Raw genomic sequence first — 20,323 nt, 5'->3', positions numbered from 1 at the left:
TTCAATAAAACAATGCAAAAAAAGGATTAAGAAAGAGAAAGTATAGGTAGTGGGAATGTGCCTTGCGGAAAATGGCCGGTACAATTGCATTAAGTGTTTCAGTCCAGGTGATCTCAACATCCAGGGGAGGAGGTTCATAAAACCCATATAGAATTGGCCCACGTTTTGGTTCAACCATTTCCTCAGCCTGTTTGCAAACAAAATGAGATCAGTGCAGACCAACTATGGCAGCAGAAGGAAGAAAAACACCAAATGAGAATAGTATGATGAACAGATTATCTTAAGTATCATAAAAATAAAAAATAAAAAATCTAATTACCTGAATAGACTGCACAAAGAAAGGGTTAGTTTGTATTAGGCGTGAGCAATTCGGTCCCAAGTGTGTATTCACAGATCCATAAAAACCGAAAATCAGAGTCATGGATGCTGCTGGTGAGGAATACAAAAACCAAAACTGAACCAAATCAGCAAGATTCTTAAGTCATGAGAAATCAATTAATCATAAGATATCAGATAAAAAATTAGAAAGGTGAAGGCTCTGCTTTGTTTCTTTGAAAAATGTTGAGATAACCATTAACACATTTGAAATCTTAGGTATCAGACCACTTTTTCTTATACAAGCAAAATTGCAACATCTGCTCTGGTATACAACTACATTCAATCAAAATATTTATGTTTTTCCAGGCCAGAAAAGAAAAGTCAAAGATTTCCTTTTTCTATTTTCCCTCAAAATTTCATTTCATATAGCTTTTGCTCAATTTTCCTTGCATGCAACTTAAGGGTCCATTTAGTTCTTGGAAACAGCGTGGGAGAGTGAAGAAAAACGATGAATAATCATCTATAACCATTTAAGCATTCACATTTCGTTTAGCTAGAAAGGAATCAATATTGATAACCATTTTCCTTTCATTTCCCCTTTCGTTCCCAGATGTAGACAGGCGTAAACAAACACAAAAATGCAAACAAATAATAACATTATTAGAGAGAGAGAGAGAGAGAGAGAGAGAGAGAGAGCAAAAATGTAAATCAGGATGAAACTGACCGAAGAACCAAAAGGTGACGAGCACAACAAGGCAAGACCACATATCATCCCTCATCTCAGTAGACGCAGCGTCAGGCATCGATATGTTCATCCGATAGGATACAATAGAAGGCCGATGATGTTGTTGGAGTCGGTTGAGAAGGATGTGATGATGGTGGTGATGGTGGTGGGGGTGATGGTTGTCTCCATTTTCTTGTCTTTCATTTTCTTCCACTTCTTCTTCTTCTTGAACCTGAGAAGTAGAGGGTGAAGAAGAAGATGGACCATCGGTGGAGGTTGTAGCAGAAAAAGAAGAAGAAGAAGAAGAAAGCCCAGGTTCATGTTGGCTAAGTTGTGGTTCTTCCATTCTGAAAGGAATCAGATTTGGCAAATGGGTTTTCTATGAAACTCTGTATGGAAAACCATAGAAAACCAGAACTAATATAGATACACGAATTTAGCTTAAACTCATAAGAAATGAGAAAATCAATAACCCAATTACCTCTTTTTCCCACTTTGTTACCATCGAAATTTTGGCATGAATGAGCCATTGGAAATGCAAGGGCGGTGGTGGAGTGGCGCTGCGACACCCACCAAGCAGTCTTCTCTCATATTCTCTATTTTCTATTCCTAGGAATGTTAGTTGAGTGACAGTTAGTTGGTTGTGTCCCATCCTTTCTGCTTCAGAGTTTAAGTTGGAACCAATCAGAGGAATCCTAGGAAATTACTCCTCCAGACAACATTGGATCTACTTTTTGGCACAACAAAAAAGGTAAGAGTTCGAATGAAATCGTGGACGTTGATTTGTTAATACCTCTAATTTTGGATAATGGGTAGGTCAGAAAAGAAAGCCCATCATTAGGGTGCCAACTAACACGAACAGCAAGCCATTGTCAATAGTGTTTTGACCATGAAAGCAAAGTCACGAGAGCATTAAAAAAGCTCAATTATCTTACATTACATACATACCTTGCTTGGACTTGAAATAAAAATTGATCTGAAAATGAGTGTTCTTCAAAGATGCATGTCAACTTACCTAAATTAATGAAAAAAGACAACAAAGTGGACTTGTTAACTTATCTGTCACAGTAAAATATACAAACACATGATGTGCATCAATCTAGAATCCAATCAATAGAGCCTAGCAAATCAAGGGATAACATATATTGATACATTAAATATAACTTCCAAAAGCTGTAATATTTATTATTATCAAGTTATACATGTAGTGATAGGTTTTGAATCTACCACAGTATCTTCCACTTTATTCGTAACGCCATTTATAATGTCACATTCGACAAAGCATGGAATGATGTATTTGACAAGAATAACGCTACCTACCATATTTTTTATTTCACAATATGATGAAGTGGCAACCTTAATAAATTATTGTTTTTAGAAATTTGCTATTTGTTCTTCTCATGCCCCATATTTCATACAACTTTCTTAAAAATCATGCATAAAATTTGTAGGGTTCATGTGAATGAATGAATGAGGGAATGCCGAACTATATGACATTACTCATTTGACGGATGTTGAAGAGGATGTGAAACTATAGTGTCAAAAAAAAGCACAAGACGAAGTCCAAATCCAAACAACCCATATCGTGATTCATTTTTATGGTATTTGTAATAGCATACAATATATGTTATCATATGTTAAATATGTTACCATGTCATTATATAACAAAATAAAGAGTAATATTACTCTTTACACTCATTTATTACACTAGCTACCATGACATGTTAAATAGCTTCTCACCGCTTAAATTAAAAATTAAAAAAAAAAATGGAGAAATGATAGAATTCATTATATTTTTAACAAGAAATGTATGGGTAAATATTTTCTTCATATTTGGTCTATCTCATCTTACAAATCAACCATTATATTTGTGAAATTATATGAACCACACATAAGTCAATGGTGAACCCCATAAATTTAATAGTTGATCTATTGAATTTGTAAAAAAATATGAACTATATATGAAAAATTTATTGACCCGTAGCATTTCTCATTTTTAACTATCTCCATAGTGAATGGATAAATCCACCATTTAATTTGTGTGGGATTCACATGAGTTCATAAATCTAATGATTGATATATTGATTTGTAGGATGGGATGAGGAGTTGTTGAAAACAATATTAACGGGAATCATTTCTAAAAAAAAAAGCAACAAAAAAAAAGTTACTTATAATATGTTAAGTTAGCCGGTAGGATATAAATGCAATAAAAAAAAGTTACTTATAATACGTTAGTTATGCTCCGTTAAGTAATTCTAGAAATCCCTCTTGTGTCATTCAAAAAATGATGTGGTTTTTAAAATTATCATTTGATCAAAATTCAATAATGATCAATCACAAGCCCAATGGTGATTTTAGAAGCCACATCATTCTTGGAGCGACATAAGAGTGACATAAGAAGGACTCGTAGCTTTACTCGTGTTCCGTTTGATTATTCCAACTTCAAAGGACCTGACTTCACAAGCAAGTACTGATTGGGAGCCCAAAATTGGCCCATTATCCAATTAGCAGGCCCAACTTCCTTTGAGTCCAAACCACCAACCAAAAACGAAAAAGGCCGAAACAAGCTACGTGTCAAATGGCACCAACCAATGGGATCGAGCTAAAAAGCACAACTAGCTACGTGTCAAACGCGGATTAGATCGGCATACATGTCTTTTAGCCTCTATATATTATAGAGGATACACTGGCCGGCGCAACCGAGGAGTGAGATTTTGCAGCAGGGATTTTTAGAGATGGCAAGAACGTCGACGTTTCTTCTCTGTACTCTCGTCCTCTTCGGAACCCTAGCTCTCATTCAGGTAAAAAAAAAAAATTCTCTCATTTCTCTTAGCGTCGATTCTGATCCGATAAGATTAATCTTAAAGCGTAAAAGAATTCCCAAAATTCTTGAACATGCATAGGCTCCGATGAAGATCGATCTAATAAAAACATATTAAAAGTTACTTGTCTCGTTCTATGTATGGAATTCATAAGTGATTGATGTTTCAGGCTAAGAAGTCGAATGAAGATTTGAAGGAAGTGACTCATAAAGTTTTCTTTGATGTTGAGATTGCTGGAAAGCCAGCTGGTATGCTCTAACTACCATATAACAATTCTCATTCAATAATTTCATTTTGTTTTTGTAATTTTTCCGAATTAATGTATGGCCGTTTAATTACAATCTATAATGTTGTTAAGTATGTAGAGTGAGATTTAGGGATCGGATGATTCATCATATAGTAGAGTTCTTCAAATTCTAGTCATTATTTTTAATTAAATAGTTTTGATTTTTTATCTTAGCATTCGACTTAGTTAATACAATGAATTAAGGAAAAATCCTCTAGAGGTGGCAAAATCTGAACCATTTATAAAATTGTTTTTTCTTATGAAAAAAACATACATTATTCTTTTTATAAACTAATCGAAATATCAAAAAAAAAAAAAAAAAGCGGAAAAGCTTAACTCGTACATAAGAAGTATATTAGAGAATATCTAGCTTGGAGAAAAAAGAACAAGAAAATCATGAAAACTAAGCAAATTAGAAAAGACAAACGCAAGTGTCTAAAGGTAAAGAGAGCATACTCCACTACCCGTCTTCTCGCGGTTACTATAACTTCTATCATTTCTTTCCCTCCAAAGATATCACGAAAGCTCCCCAAAAAATACATTATTACTTTTGAGAGTATAGTAGTATTTTGCTGAAAGCTTGAAGCCATGTTGCCAAAAATACATTATTACTTTGAGAGTGTAGCAGTATTTTGCTGAAAGCTTGAAGCCATGTTGGAATTCTCTGTTTTACTTGGATACACCTTAGAGTGATGAGTGTCAAAGGTTTTTCACCCAACACCATGATATTAAGCGTTTATTGAAAAATATCGAAGTGATGATGTCAAGGATATAATATTGGTATTGACACTCTTTTATCTTTGTGATGTGTGATCTTTCAGGTCGAGTTGTGATGGGTCTGTTTGGGAAGGCGGTTCCTAAAACCGCAGGTATGGTTGTGTACATCTAATTGGAAGACACTGGATTAGATATAGTACATCCTTTCAAACTTTATACATAATACAACTATTTACTTACACCTTCACTTTTATTTATTTGCAGAAAACTTCCGAGCACTCTGCACAGGTGAGCCAGTGACCTCAGCCTCTTTGCTGTTATTATTATTATTATTGTTTTCCTCTTTTTTTTTTTTTTGGAAGTTTATCTGCAGATCAAATTTCCATCTCCTACACATTTTGTTTCAGCTGGAAATATGTTATGTGGTATTTTATGTTTTGGGGTTCAACAATGAGATTTAGCTCAAATGGTATTTCCTCCCTTTGTAGCAAGGTGGAGGGTGAGGTTGTGTGCCACCGAGTGCATGTGTAATGTACCAATAAAAAAAGAAGAAGACATTTTGGGGTTCATCATGGCCATTATGTTAAAACTAGGCATAACTCCATCTTTAAAGTCAATTACAACCGAGTGTGACCAGTTGAAGAGTGTAAAGTATTTGTGAGATACTACTAAAGGATTGAACCATATACTGATCTTGGCCTGATCACAGCAAATCTTCTTAGAAGTTAGTTTATACCACCTATTTTTTAATCATTTCAGGGGAGAAAGGTGTTGGAAAGAGTGGAAAACCTCTCCACTACAAGGGTAGTACATTCCACAGGATTATTCCCAGCTTCATGATCCAGGGAGGTGATTTTACACTGGGTGACGGAAGAGGTGGAGAATCAATCTACGGAGAGAAGTTTGCTGACGAAAACTTCAAACTGAAGCATACTGGACCAGGTAGGACTAGCCTCCTTCCTTCCAGCCCACTCCCTGATTCGAGTAATCCTGGAACTAACATTCCTCTGTTTTTTTTTTTTTTTTAACTGTGTACAGGGTTTCTGTCAATGGCAAATGCTGGCCCTGACACAAATGGTTCACAATTCTTCATTACAACTGTGACAACTAGCTGGTAATTAGATTTCCACCCAGATTTGATCGGAGAAAGAAAATATATAATCTAATATGTCTTTTGTTCATATATTCTGACAGATTTTTGTCTAAAATTTTTCTTGAATATATTTGTTTGCTATTTTCTGTGGGGAGTATTAGGCTTTTTGGATTCATACTAGTATAGTGGACATGGATCAAATCAGCAGCATGATCAACTTGCACTTCTAGCACCCAAGAGAAACCTTGTCCTTACCCTCACAACTTCCCACCTCCCCTCTCATTTTGTGTGTGTGTGAGAGAGAGAGAGCTGAGAGCTGACATATGTTTCTAAATATCCCAACTTTTTTTTTTTTTAATGATTTGGAACCTCAACAATGCAAGGCCCTTCGGACCTACCCTGGGGAGTAAATCCCGGATACACAACTCCACCTGTCAAAACCGTGTATTAGGTAATTCAGGAGAATTCCTAGCGCAGAATCGAAACTAGGATGTTCGAGTCTACAGCTCATCTTAAGTCCACCCTTTAACCGCTAGGCTTCACTTGACGGGTTAAATATCCGAACATTGATATGTGTAGACATGGATTAATCAATGCCATTATGATTTTTTGTTTGGTACTAATCTTGCGATCAATTTACAGGTTGGATGGTAGACATGTTGTATTTGGAAAAGTGCTATCAGGAATGGACGTAGTTTACAAGATGGAAGCCGAAGGAAAGCAAAGTGGCACACCCAAGAGCAAAGTCGTTATTGCAGACAGTGGTGAACTTCCACTATGATTGTCTTTAATTTTCTTCGGACATATCTAGTGATGTCATAGTTAATTTGCTCTTTCAGTTTCCTGTATGAGACCATTTCATATAAAACCGATGATTTACCAGTAGGTATTTCATCTTAAAGTGGCTGTGTTTCTTTTCTTGACTGTTTTTTCCTCTCGTATCTAGTAGTAATAGCTGCTCTAGCTTGTCTTTCCATTTCCTTGTTAAGAAAAAAACAGGTTTTTGCACCATTTTTTTTCATAGATCCTGTATCCTACCTCAGCCAAATTCAGTTCCAACAAGTATTAAGGCCTAAATCATGGGTCACTTTCCTGAGGTTGTTTAAAGAAATAGACCACTCAACCTAAGCGCTTACCGCAATAATTGCTTTAGATAAATGTATTGGGTGCTCAGAAAGTGGTATCTTAAACCCTTCTGTCGTTTTAATGGCCAGTTTGTAGAACTTTATCTTAATAATTGCTTGATATCTCTAGGATGGTGGATTTTTTTTTTTACATGTCTGCACAATAAGGGATGAGGATTCGAACTAGTGACATTCGCTTTATTAGGCGTGATCTCAGCTGATTGAGCTACCTCTTGAGGACGGATCATAGGTTTTATATATGCAGAGAACATCGTGACTTGTAGTCACTTGCAAATCCTTTTTGTGGCCATGTTTAGAATTTTATCCCAATAATTGCTCCGTATGTCTAGATGGAGGATTTTACGCATCTTGCAAAGGACGTCTTATTAATAGGAAAAGAAAGGGGTATACCATCAATAAACCAGTAGTATTGTTTGGTTTAGTGGTTTCAAAATCTATTTGGAAAAATAACAATGTCAAAATGTCAATAATGAAAATGTGACTCTTAAAAACATGATAAAATTGCGGTAGCAAGTTAAAGGTAGTGTGTTAAACAACACACGACTCCCACACACTATTCACTTCATTTTTTTTTAAAAAAAAAAATCATCAAAACACTTACTTTTATATTACCGCATTTACTTTTTATATCATATTATTTACTTTTTACTACTATCCAAATAAAAAAATTATTACAAAACAAAATTTTTTCTTTTTTTAATACAACTTTTTCACTTTTCTATACCAATTATTATTTTCTTTTTTAATTTTTTTATTGTAAACAGTGTCTTGGAAAAAGGTCTTGTTTGTTAATACATTTTAAAAAATGCACTCCTTTGCCCTTAGTTTGAAAGGATATACTTTTTGTGATTTTGTTTTAAAAAAAGATGTTTGTCATGAGAAATTACAGATTAAACACATTCTAAGATTAAGGTTCTTAAATTAGGTTGGTAATTCAAAGTCATTCTTCAACAATGCAAATCATCTTGTAGAAGTAGCACAATCAAGGTGGTCGGCCCCCCACAAAAAAAGGTTGGGGCCTGGGGGTAGCCGCACCACCACCGATGCCCTCGGTGGTGGCTATGGCCACCCCAGATTTGCTTCAAGGGCGGCCATGTCACTCCTGGAGCTCCTCTGGGGAGGTCACGGGACGCCCTTGGTAGTGGTCGGCCACCCACTTTATTTTCTGCTCTTTTTTTTTAAAAAAATTTATTTTAATTTTATTAATATGAGTTGAAAAAAATATATATGGGATTTTTAGTAATTTTGATTCAATTCTAGTTAGAGTATGTGTGTTGTTATCAAACTAAAAAATATAAATAACTATTTCATTCCGCTCTCTTCTATTTCGAGCAATAACTATTCCGCTCTCTTCTATTTCGAGCAATAACTATTTTATTTCTTAATAGAATACGCATTTTACGAACCGAATGAACCCTTTAAGGGCCAGCACCAATCCCAGTGCCCATTAAAACATGAATTTCTTATTATCCTCTCTTAGCCGCATCGGATAAATGAATTTGGGGATAGTCGTTGGTAATTGGGCCGACAACCAACAAAATTTACACATAAAGACCGGAAGACCGCCTCGTAGGTCCAAGGTGGATCCGAAACCCAAATCCTATTCTACGTGCATAACAGGGAATCCTTTTCCAAACCAAGAAGTGCGTCCTAACTCCCAAGGTAAATGATCATCCACGAACCCACAACTTGAGGAACATCCTCAAATTGAGGAACACAAACTACTAAAAAATAGGCCATTAAGGAGAATATTCACACGTAACAATTGGAGTCACGAAGACGGTTAGGCCGAGATCTCTATAAAAGGTTGTTGGAACTTTCCTAAATTCAAAACACCGACTAATGGCATTTATGTCTCTTTGACATTGACTTTTGACTTAAGCATAGATCTTTCTCCCGTAGGAGGCTCTAGAAAGTGTCCTAAAAAAAGTTTCTATTCAAATCAGTTTGAAAAAAATATTCTCTAACCCATTTAAAATAGTATAAAGTGTTTATAAATATTTAAAATGCACATTAAATTTAGTCTAAGTTAATAAACTGTTATTAATGATATTAAGAATTTAATGTGAATTTTAAATGTTTATAAACATTTGACACTATCTTAAATAGGTTGGTAGATATTTCCTCCAAACTGGTTTGTAGAAAATTTCTGTCCCTAAAAAAAATGCATTAAATAAACATTAATTTTGACCAAGTTTTTTTGTGTGGTCTTATCCGTCTATCCCTAGCTATACTTGGAAACTAATCAAATATTCAGCCTTGTAGCTAAACCGCTAACCTTGAACAAAAACTATTAATAGGGATAGAAGAAGCCTATATTGAAAGGGTGTTGGTGTATAAATATGTATACATTGCATAACATTCCAATCAAGACAAGAGAAGTAGGAGACACAGTAGAGAGATTTCTTCTCATGGAGCTCCAAGTCTTATCATTCCCAACCCTTTTCTCCTTCCTGCTGTTTATGTTTATGGTAGTGAAAATATTGAAGAGATTCAAAAGCCGCCACTCTTTAAGTCTACCCCCAGGGCCATGGAAGCTACCCATCTTTGGAAACATGCACAACTTCGCATCAGGCTCTCCACCACATCGTGCTTTGAAAGAGTTGTCCAAGAAACATGGACCTTTGATGCTGCTTCGGCTCGGAGAAGTTTCGACGGTTGTGGTTTCATCGGCGGAGTACGCGAAAGAGGTGATGAAAACCCATGATGCTATCTTTGCATCAAGACCTAGTGTTCTGTCGGCAGAGATCTTGTCATATGATTGTACAAACATTGGCTTTTCACCCTTAGGGGATTACTGGAGACAGCTAAGAAAAATTTGTGTTCTAGAGCTTTTAAGTCCAAAACGTGTTGAATCTTACAGACCACTTAGAGAAGAAGAGCTATCAAATTTCATCAAGTGGGTTGCTTCAAAAGCTGGATCTCCTGTCAATCTTTCTAGCAAAGTGTTTTCATTAGTATATGGTATTACTTCAAGGGCGGCCTTTGGTAAGAAAAGCCAAGACCAAGAACAATTCATACAGATTGTGAAGGAAGTTATCGAGTTTGCATCAGGTTTCAATATTGCAGATTTCTTTCCTTCTATCAAACTGCTTCATGTGATCAGTGGGGTGAGGCCTAAACTTGAGAAAATGCACAAGGATGCTGACAGGATTATGGAAAAAATCATCACTGAACATAAGGCAAGGACAGCAGCAAAAGCAGAGGAGGCTGCAACAGAGGAAGATTTGCTAGATGTTCTCCTCAAATTTCATGAGCACCGTGACAGTGAGTTTTCCTTGACTAACAACAACATCAAGGCTGTAATTCTGGTAATTATTTTCACCTTCTGCTCATATCATGCTTTGGTTCCACACAATATATATATATAGTTCTTTTTGGTTATAATTGCTTTATTTATTTATTTTTATAATCGGGGTATGCGGAGCTTCACCCCACCAAGAAACTGTGCAATCTGCAATCTGCGACGGGTTGGGTAAAGCTCGGGCGTCTCCTCAAATATTTGTTATATTATAGCCTACATTAACACGTCAAAGCCTTAATAGGCTACATATTTTCTTGATATATGATTTGAGTGTACAGTTCTAATTATAGAGTTTTACATGTAATTTGAAATATTTAAAATATAAACATATTCTTTAAATCAGGATTAACAAATATTATCTTAATCCTTGATTTAGGAAATACAAAATCAAAATTTATTACAACGGATTTATATCCTTTAACATTTGTTTTCACTCAAGGGGGCACTAGAGCCAAATGATTTACTGCTCGAGCAAACTCTAGGGGTTTTTAACTGCCTAATTAACTCAAAGTTGTTTCCATTTCACTGATTTCAGGACATTTTTTCTGCTGGGAGTGAGACATCAGCCATAACCGTAGTTTGGGCTATGGCAGAAATGATGAAAAATCCAGAAGTGATGAAGAAGGCACAAGCTGAGGTGAGGGAAGTGTTTGATAGAAAAGGGAGGGTTGATGAAACAGCCATTAATGAGATGAAATATTTAAAGTTGCTTGTGAAGGAGACCCTGCGATCCCACCCTCCATCTGCTCTGTTACTTCCCAGAGAATCTAGAGAGAGGTGTGAAATTAATGGGTATGAAATTCCTGCAAAAACAAAAGTTATTGTTAATGCTTGGGCAATTGCAAGAGATCCCAAATATTGGACTGAACCTGAGAGCTTTATCCCAGAGAGATTCCTATTTGATACCACTCATGACTTTAAGGGGACTAATTTCGAATATCTCCCATTTGGAGCTGGAAGGAGGGTTTGCCCAGGCTATACATTTGCCCTAGTCATTGTTGAGTACACAATTGCTCTGCTTTTGTACCATTTTGATTGGACACTTCCCAATGGAATGAAGCATCAAGATCTGGACATGACTGATATCGCCGGCGCTACAGTCGGAAGAAAGGAAGATCTGGTCTTGATTCCAACTGTTCATGATAATCCATTGCCTGTCTAATAAGCTTGTAATTTCTTCTTCAGATAGATATATAGTATATATATATGATGATTACCTAGTCGGAATAAGATCTCAACTTTGTATTAATGGGTATTGTGTTAATAAATAATCTAATGCCATGTTACGTCTTCCCCATTACTCTAATCCTTTCCATCTAACATACTAACTGCAACAACTGGAGCATAATGAACTGACAATCGACACAATGACTCTGCTTGTTAACATGTTTCGTGGGATGTTTTTATACTCGTAAAATGTTTTCTGAGATGTCATTCAAAAGCAGTGCAGCTGTTCAACACATGCTGGAAATGATTAATCTATATAGTAGTTGATGATTAGCTACTTTCCTAATCCAAGTTACTGACCTGATCATATTATAGAACTTGACATTGCCATTGAGCTCTAGCACAAAAGCAGGATGAGAGCTTTTACTTACTGCATTGCTTGCTTAACATGTTGCCCATGTAAATCAATTGTTATCACATTTTCTATGTCCTCGTTTCTGCATGTCAGAAAAAAATAGCTCACACTCTCTGTATGTCCATGTTGTGTGATTGGGCATGTGCAAAATACATAGTAGCTAATCACCCTAAACAAACAGACGGAAAAGATTCTTTATTCAACCACACCAAGATGAAGCATATTGTGATGACAACTTCAATCTATGGACCAGGTAGGACTAGCCTACTCCTTCCTTCCTGGAACTAAGATTCCTCTGTTTTTTCTTTTTACTGTGTACAGTGCTTCTGTAAATGGTAAATGCTGGCACCGACACAAACCGTTCACAAAAAGTGTTTTGAAAAAGTAGATAACTAAAATAAAAAAATCTGATCATTTAGTTAAAATTTAGCTTAAACATTTGTTGAGCTAGATTTGAATGCTAATAGTCAAATCTGACCATTATAGGTTTTTTTTGTCTCCAAATATGCAACTGTTTTTTTTTTTTTTTTTTCATCTAGTGTGAATGGTAAATAAGCTGATTAACCTACTAATTATTCACGTTATAAACTTTTTATTATTATTATTATTATTTTTTTCACTTTCTTTCATTTTACTCTCGATCCTCATTTTTCTTTCGCACATTTTTCCGCACAAAATAATATTTAAAAAAAATAAAGAGTAAATGAAAACCTAATCCAAGTCTCCGCCATCAAACTCCACATTTCTTACTTTTCCCCTAGCTATCTTTCACTCAAACACCCATGGATCGCGACGAGGGCCAAACCACCCGTGCGAGACCAATGAAGCGGAAACTGGAGCCTGAATTCCAAGACCAAAACCAGGCTCGCAAGATTCTCGTCCTCCAAGACCCAAACAAAGACGGTACTGTTTTCGCCCATCAAATAGAAATGATTAGGTGTATGCATATTTATTTGATTGAGTACTTTATTTGGCATAGTTGTGTGATCTAGATGCTCCCGCAAAATTTAGAAGAGAATTCCAGAGAGAGAGAGAGAGAGAGAGAGAGAGAGGGAGTCTCACTTCCATAAAAAGAATTTGCGTTTGTTTAATGAGTTTTTCGCCCGTTATACAGGCTCTAGCCCAGAGAGAGAGAGAGACCCATTTGAGAGATTGATAGAAAATTTTCATTTTCAGTCTCACTTCCATAAAAAGAATTTGCGTTTGTTTAATGAGTTTTTCGTATACAGGCTCTACCCCTCCTGTTAACACACAGGATTTCCCTACTTTTTCAGTCCAATCAAACTCAACCACAACCACAACAAGTACCTCCTTTTCCGGACCTCATTGGAATTACGACGTTTTCCTAAGTTTTAGAGGTGAAGACACTCGTAAGAGTTTCACCGATCACCTATACTCCGCCTTGGTGCGAGTCGGAATTTGTACCTTTCGAGATGATGAGGAGCTTCGAAGAGGAAAGACCATCTGTAATGAACTACTCAATGTGATTCGTGGAACGAGAATTTCCATTGTGGTATTCTCAAAAGGCTATGCTTCTTCCACGTGGTGCCTTGATGAACTTGTGGAGATTGTGCACCGTAGGAATACCATGGGCCACATTCTTCTTCCCATTTTTTATTATGTGGACCCCTTAGATGTTCGAAAACAAACCAGAACTTTTGCGGATACATTTGTTAGGCATGAAGAGCAGTTTCAAACCGATATGGAGAGGGTGCAGAGGTGGAGAGTAGCTCTTACTGAAGCTGCAAATTGTTCTGGCTGGAATCTTGAGAGTCTTGCAAATGGGTATTATGCTTCAGTCTCTTGTGTTTTTCATTTTTTTTTATATGTTTTTTGTCCTTTTCTTTTCTTTTAAATTTTATGTAAAAAGTGATTTGGAAAAATTAATGTTTAGCTAACATGGAGTGGCAAAAATTAGTTTTTAAGTTAAATTCGTTGGATGTTTTCTGTTCCATCCCACTGTACTAGTATATAAAGATAATGCCACTTAAAGAGAAATATTGATTCTAGAATTATGAAGTCTAGGATGATCTCTTATATAAAATGTCACACACATGAGATGAATGATACGGTAACAATGTAACACTCCAGTACTACATTGGAAAGATGATTAGCTTACATAAAGTGGGTGGATAATAAAGAAGTTCATAGCTGTCCCACATTGGTTCCTTACTATGTGAAATTGAACTTATATAAACAATTTACAGAGCTCCAATTGCAATTTAACTAGTCTTTTTGGAGTGATAACGCAAATGTAGCTAGATCTTTCTCTGTGCCATAACAAATGGGATTAAAACAACCTAGTAACTCTATGTAAAACTCTTCCACATTGGGAAGATGATCAACCTAGTAACTCTATGTAAAACTCTTCCACATTGGGAAGATGATAGATGATTAAGCCCACAAAAATTCTTAGTAAATTTGATAGAACTTAATTGCTTGTCATCACATATAAGTTTCAAATGATTGAGATGGCAACGTCCTTTTGATGCTAATGACTCATAATTTTATTTCTTTGTGCTTATTTTAGTGTTTTATATTCCTTTGATTTAATGACCAGGTATGAATCAAGCTTCATTGAGAAGATTGTTACACAAGTTTCGTGTGAAGTGGAACCCACTCGCTTGAATGTTGCCAAACACCCAATAGGAATAAATTATCGTGTTGATCGAGTTAAAGATTTGTTAAATTTTGGAACAAGTGACTTTCGCATTGTAGGCATTTATGGGATGGGTGGAATAGGTAAAACAACACTAGCAAAAGCTATCTATAACCAAATATGTTATGGATTTGAAGGAAGTAGTTGTCTTTTAAACATTCAGGAAATTTCAAAACAACATAATGGTTTAGTTCGTTTACAAGAACAACTTCTTTTTGATATATTAAAAACAAAGAATTTGAGGATTGACAATGTTGATCAAGGAATCAATTTGATTGAGAAAAGAATTCATGGCAAGAGAGTTCTTGTTGTTCTTGATGATGTGGATGACTTGAAACAGTTACACGCATTAGTCGGAAACTCAGAATGGTTTGGTCCAGGAAGTAGAATCATTGCAACAACCAGAGATGAACATTTGCTAATTCAACTTGGAGTACATGGAAAATATAAGGTTGAAGAATTGGCAGAGGAGGAGTCTCTTCAACTTTTCAATTTGAATGCCTTCAGCATGCGCCATCCAAAGGAAGATTACTTGGAACTTTCAATTGGTGCAGTGAAGTATTGTGGAGGACTTCCATTAGCTCTTAAAGTTTTGGGTTCTTTTTTATTAGGAAGAAGCGTTGTTGAATGGAAAAGTGAATTGGAAAAATTACAAAAAATTCCTCACCACCAAATTCAAGATATACTTCGAATAAGTTTAAAATCACTAGATGATAGTACGAATGACATATTTCTTGATATTGCATGTTTCTTTATCGGTATGGATAAAGAATATGTCATCAAAGCACTTGATGGTTGTGGTTTCTTCCTAGTTATTTGTATCAATATCCTCACTCAGAGATCCCTTGTGACAATTGATAACAAAAATAAGTTAAGGATGCATGATCTTATTCGAGATATGGGAAGGGAGATTATTTGTGAAAAGTCTCCCAATTTTCCAGGAAAACGTAGTAGGTTGTGGTTTCATGAGGATTTCTTAAATGTATTAAGCAAACATACGGTAAGAGGCATATATATATATATATATACACATGCACATAATATGTCTTATGTAGGTATGCATGAACATTTTTTCTTTTTGGCAAGCATGCAACTTAGTCCCAAAAAGATATCAATATAACCCATAATTGAATAATTTTTATCCAAATCTTCTCTAAATCAAGTCAACAACTGATACTTAACAATATTCAAGAGGTCTGCAAGCAAGTTTCAATTAATTCTAATAATGTTTGAATTAATTTAGTGTTTTTTTTTTTTAAAGAATTATGATGAGGGTATAAAGGCTTATTCTAGTTCAAAGTTGTTCTAACTTTATGCAAGATGAGGATTTGTATTGCTAATCCAACTGTCTATTTTGCTAGGGAACTGAAACAGTTGAGGGTCTCATTTTAAAAGCATCTGAAGATGTGTGCTTGATCAAAACTGAAGCATTTACACATATGAAGAATTTGAGATTACTCCAAATCAATACTATGCATCTCACGGGATCCTATGAACATCTCTCTAAGGAGTTAAGATGGCTTTGTTGACATAAGTGCCCTATTAAATTTCTGCCACAGAATTTCTATCTAGAGAACCTTGTCATTCTTGACATGTAGCATAGTAATATCAAACAAGTTTGGAAGAAAAACCAGGTATGACAAATCTTACCAAACTTTTCTCTCTCTCTCTCTCTCTATTAATGTTAATTGTATATCTAACAAGAACTTCTCCTTAATTTATTCTTGTGTTTTCATAGATACTCAACAAGTTGAAGGTCATTAATCTCAGCAATTCTAAATATCTCACCAAATCACCAGACTTCTCTCAAGTGCCGCAATTGGAGATACTAATACTTGAAAGTTGCATAAGCTTGGTTCAGGTTCATGAGTCCATTGGAAATCTAAAAAGACTTGTTTCACTAAATTTAGAAGGATGTAAGAATTTTAAGAATCTTCCAAGAAGCATTTCATATTTAAAATCTCTTGAAACTCTTAATGTGTCTAACTGTTTAAAAATTGACAAGTTACCAGAAGAATTAGGGAATATGATAGCTTTAAAGCAGCTGCTTGCAAATAGAACTGCTATTAAACAACTACCATCCTCCGTTGGTCTTTTGAAGAATCTTAAAACTGTATCATTATCTGGATGTAAAGAACAATCCTCAGAATCTTGGTTGTCACTTCTCTCACCATGGATATCACCAAAAAGCTTGAACCCAGTAAGTTTGCTACCAACTTTCATTTCTGGATTACGTTCTTTGACAAAACTATATCTCGCTGATCGCAATTTGTCTGAAGATGGGATTCCTGTTGATTTTGGGGGTTTATCTTCACTTCAAATTTTGGATTTATCAAGAAACAATTTTCGTAACCTACCTGATTGCATCAGTTGCCTTCCTGAATTGTACAGTTTGAGTTTGCGTGAGTGTATGGCTCTTCAAACAATTTCAGGACTCTCTGCATCTGTCTTGGATGCAAGTGGCTGCACATCAATGGAAAGACTCTCAATTTCGTCTAACCATAAAAGAAAACAATTTTCTTCCCTTCGTAATTGCCACAAATTGATTGAGATTCAAGGTTTGGAGAATTTGGAATTTGGTTCAGAGATTCTCGCAGAAGGGTGTAACAATCTTGCATACGATTTTAGGAGTCATCTCCAGGTTCCTCTCTCTCTCTCTCTTTCTCTCTTTTTATGATGTGAGTTTTTTGTTTTTTTGTTTTTTTTTTTTTTGAATAGTCAGTCAATCATGTGTGATGATCAGCATCGTGTCGTTTTTTTTTTTTAATAGTGTCAGTCAATCATGCGTGATGATCAGCATCGTGTCATTTACCTCCCTGGAAGTGAGGTTCCAAATTGGTTCAGCTATCAGAGAACTGGGTCATCAATATCCTTCCATGTACCTTCAATTTCAAAGGGTCAAATCCCTTGGTTGCTTGTTTGTGCTGTTTATGCAGGCAACAAAGAAAACAAGAAGCGTTGGCCAACAAGAGTTGATAAAGTGAGATTCCATAATAAAACTAGAGGCTACCAGCACATTCTTTGGGCAGCACTCTTCTTTCACGGTCCTGTAACCTGTGAAGATCATGTCTTTCTATATCAGACGCCACTCATAAGAAATGAATTGGAGATGGAAAGTGGAGAGGAAATTGAGGTGTCCATCCAACTTTGGAAAGCAGCTACAGTGAAGAAGTGTGGAATTCATGTCCTTTTTGATGAGCCAAATCGCCCAAATGTAATGGAAGAATCTCCATTCTGATACAGCTAATGATCGATGATACTGGCCATGGAGAGAAGGTCTCTGAAGATCATTAAGGACTGATGATTGAAGTGATGATCCATCAGCAACCCAAGGCACGATCCTCCCAAATATGGCAATGGTGGTGGAAAAGGATGAGAAATCCTTGGTATAACTCAAAAGAACTTTAGACTAGTTACAAATAGCCACATGGCATTATTAAGCTCTATCAAGGTGCATATGTATATAACTCAAAAGTTTGCATGAGTGCTTATATATGCTTGCTGGATTTGGCTGCTATCTAGCTATAACATGCCTAGCCAGTACAACATGTTCGCACCAAAAGTTATGCTAGCAATACGAAGATTGGAAGACTACAATAATTCTCATTCCATATATATAGTTCTCCAAAATATCCAACTTTGGTCGTTCTGCAACAAACATAAAAAGGAATATATCTGCTTAACATTTTATTCTGGAACATCCTCAAGAGAAACAAAACCCTCTGCCATTGTCCCACCATGTCATATGTGATAAGCAACAATTGGACAGCTTAAGACCATTAGGCTTGTGAATCACCCCACAATAAAATTACAGATGCACATAAAATCAAAACCAACACACTGTAGATCAACAGAGCATCAAAAGGAACCTAAACCTAAAATGTCAAGAGTTCAAGGCAGCCATTAAATATGTTGGCAGAAGTTAGGTGTTAAATGGGCAATAACGTTAATTCTGTACAACAAAATAAAATAAAATAAAATAAATTCCAGTAACACTCTAGCAACCTGTGAACCAATGCATTTTCTTTCAAGTTTATAATAAGTTAGAATTTGTATCATAAAGTGTTCTAAGCCACACAGAAAGCTAAAACTATCTTACAGCTTCTGATAGCAAGATCTCCTTGAATCCCATTGTTGCTTTGCAGATTTTCTGAACACATGATTTTCCTCTCCTTTAGCTACAACAAAGTATCTCATCACCCTAAACAAACAGATGGAAAAGAATCTTCTTTCAACGACACCAAGCTGAAGCATATTGTGATGAGAACTTCAAACTATGGACCAGGTAGGACTAGCCTCCTCCAATTCCTTTCTGCCCACTCCCTAATTCAATCAATGGCAAATGCAGGCCCCGACACAAACGGTTCACAATTCTTCATTACAACTGTGACAACTAACTGGTAATTAGATTTCCACCCAGATTTGATCGGAGAAAGACAACAAATAATCTAAAATATGTCTTTTGTTCATATATTTTGACAGATTTTTGTCAGAACATGCATTTTCTTGAATATATTTGTTTGCTATTTTCTGCGGGGAGTAAAAGGCTTTTTGGATTCATACTAGTGTAGTGGACATGGATCAGATCAGCAGCATGATCAACTTGCACTTCTAGCATCCAAGAGAAACTTGCTAAAGTATTTGATTAAATGATTAAATTTGCTTCTTTTTATCGGCTTAAGTTTTCCGGACAAGTGGTGAGTCATTACCACGTCAGTTGAGTATGTAGGAAAATGCAAAATAATATTTCTCTCTTGGGCATTGAATTCTTTCAATCTTTCAACCGGCAAAATATATATATATATATAATATAATATAACATATATTAGTCAATATATAACATATATTGACTAATATTTAGGGCGTCAAACATTTATTTTATTCTAGAAAGAGCCTCAACTGTATTGCTACTATTTAGTAGTCTTATTCTATTACAGGACTTGGACGGTTAGACTTATTCACCATTTGTTAACGTGTTTTGGAAAACATTTTTTTTTTTTGAAATATATATATTTCAAAAAAAAAAAACTTATATATATATATATATATATATATATTTTTTTTTTGACATGTCCACACAAAGGAAGTGGGAGGAAGAATTCGAATTAGTGACCTCCGCTTCATGAGGTGTAGTTCACAGCTGATTGAACTACTTATTGAGGGACATCATCATAGTTATATGGTAATAGTATGAAAGACTCCTAAATATCCACACACAAAATAGTCAAGATGTTTATAGTTTATTTAATGCATATTAAAGAACTTCATATGTCAAGAACACTTTTTCAACTTTTATGCAACACGGGAAGTGGGAACATTTTTTTGAACCAAAGAATTCGAAAATTCTTGGAAAATAAGATCAGGGAGTCTCAAAGACTCGATCAGAGCGTTTGGAAGTCTTGTGAGGGGTTGTTGCATATGGAATGGGATGGAGACCTTGGTTAGTCAAACAGGAAGAATTTTGAAGTCTTGATGCATCTGCAATTCTTCACCCATCCTCTATGACGTCCGATTGCGTGGAGATGACGAAATAGGAAGAAGAAAAAAAAAATTGAGAGGAGAGATAATGGTTTGTAGTTTTTTAATTTTCTTTTTTATTATGAGCATACACCATCGTTTTATCTTCAAACTTGGGTGTAACTTTAAAAATTATTATTAAATTTAAAATAAGTT

General features: G+C 35.6%; 4 protein-coding genes across 5 annotated transcripts; 3 read left to right on the top strand and 1 right to left on the bottom strand.

Annotated features, from left to right (window-relative positions):
* Nucleotide 1: 1 nt before the first annotated feature.
* On the bottom strand, nt 2-1,868 carry LOC132163150 (E3 ubiquitin-protein ligase APD2-like). Its single transcript, XM_059573340.1, has 5 exons — nt 1,836-1,868; nt 1,524-1,651; nt 1,043-1,274; nt 320-429; nt 2-187 (listed from the first exon to the last, which is right to left on the bottom strand). The coding sequence occupies exons 2-5, from the start codon at nt 1,545-1,547 to the stop codon at nt 2-4; spliced, it is 552 nt and encodes a 183-aa protein (XP_059429323.1). The 5' UTR covers nt 1,548-1,651; nt 1,836-1,868.
* A 1,863-nt stretch (nt 1,869-3,731) lies between these two features.
* On the top strand, nt 3,732-6,878 carry LOC132164807 (peptidyl-prolyl cis-trans isomerase CYP19-4). The gene is made up of 7 exons (XM_059575373.1): nt 3,732-3,843; nt 4,034-4,112; nt 4,972-5,019; nt 5,132-5,155; nt 5,627-5,809; nt 5,906-5,981; nt 6,603-6,878. The coding sequence occupies exons 1-7, from the start codon at nt 3,778-3,780 to the stop codon at nt 6,739-6,741; spliced, it is 615 nt and encodes a 204-aa protein (XP_059431356.1). The 5' UTR covers nt 3,732-3,777; the 3' UTR covers nt 6,742-6,878.
* Nucleotides 6,879-9,447: 2,569 nt separating this feature from the next.
* On the top strand, nt 9,448-11,673 carry LOC132164805 (cytochrome P450 71D9-like). Its single transcript, XM_059575366.1, has 2 exons — nt 9,448-10,416; nt 10,945-11,673. The coding sequence occupies exons 1-2, from the start codon at nt 9,448-9,450 to the stop codon at nt 11,569-11,571; spliced, it is 1,596 nt and encodes a 531-aa protein (XP_059431349.1). The 3' UTR covers nt 11,572-11,673.
* Nucleotides 11,674-12,726: 1,053 nt separating this feature from the next.
* Nucleotides 12,727-18,263, top strand: LOC132164696 (disease resistance protein RUN1-like). Of its 2 annotated transcripts, none has more exons than XM_059575248.1 (5): nt 12,727-12,894; nt 13,266-13,776; nt 14,552-16,284; nt 16,389-17,291; nt 17,421-18,263. In XM_059575248.1, the coding sequence occupies exons 1-3, from the start codon at nt 12,774-12,776 to the stop codon at nt 15,768-15,770; spliced, it is 1,851 nt and encodes a 616-aa protein (XP_059431231.1). In that variant the 5' UTR covers nt 12,727-12,773; the 3' UTR covers nt 15,771-16,284; nt 16,389-17,291; nt 17,421-18,263. The 2 variants fall into 2 exon arrangements, with proteins under 2 accessions (XP_059431231.1, XP_059431230.1); XM_059575247.1 differs by having other exon boundaries at nt 13,221-13,776.
* Nucleotides 18,264-20,323: the final 2,060 nt, after the last annotated feature.

This window comes from Corylus avellana, chromosome ca10 (assembly GCF_901000735.1).
Source record: "Corylus avellana chromosome ca10, CavTom2PMs-1.0".
In the NCBI taxonomy this organism is placed as follows: domain Eukaryota; kingdom Viridiplantae; phylum Streptophyta; class Magnoliopsida; order Fagales; family Betulaceae; genus Corylus; species Corylus avellana.
Note: the sequence above shows the minus strand (reverse complement) of the source record. Positions and strands in the feature narration are given on the sequence as shown.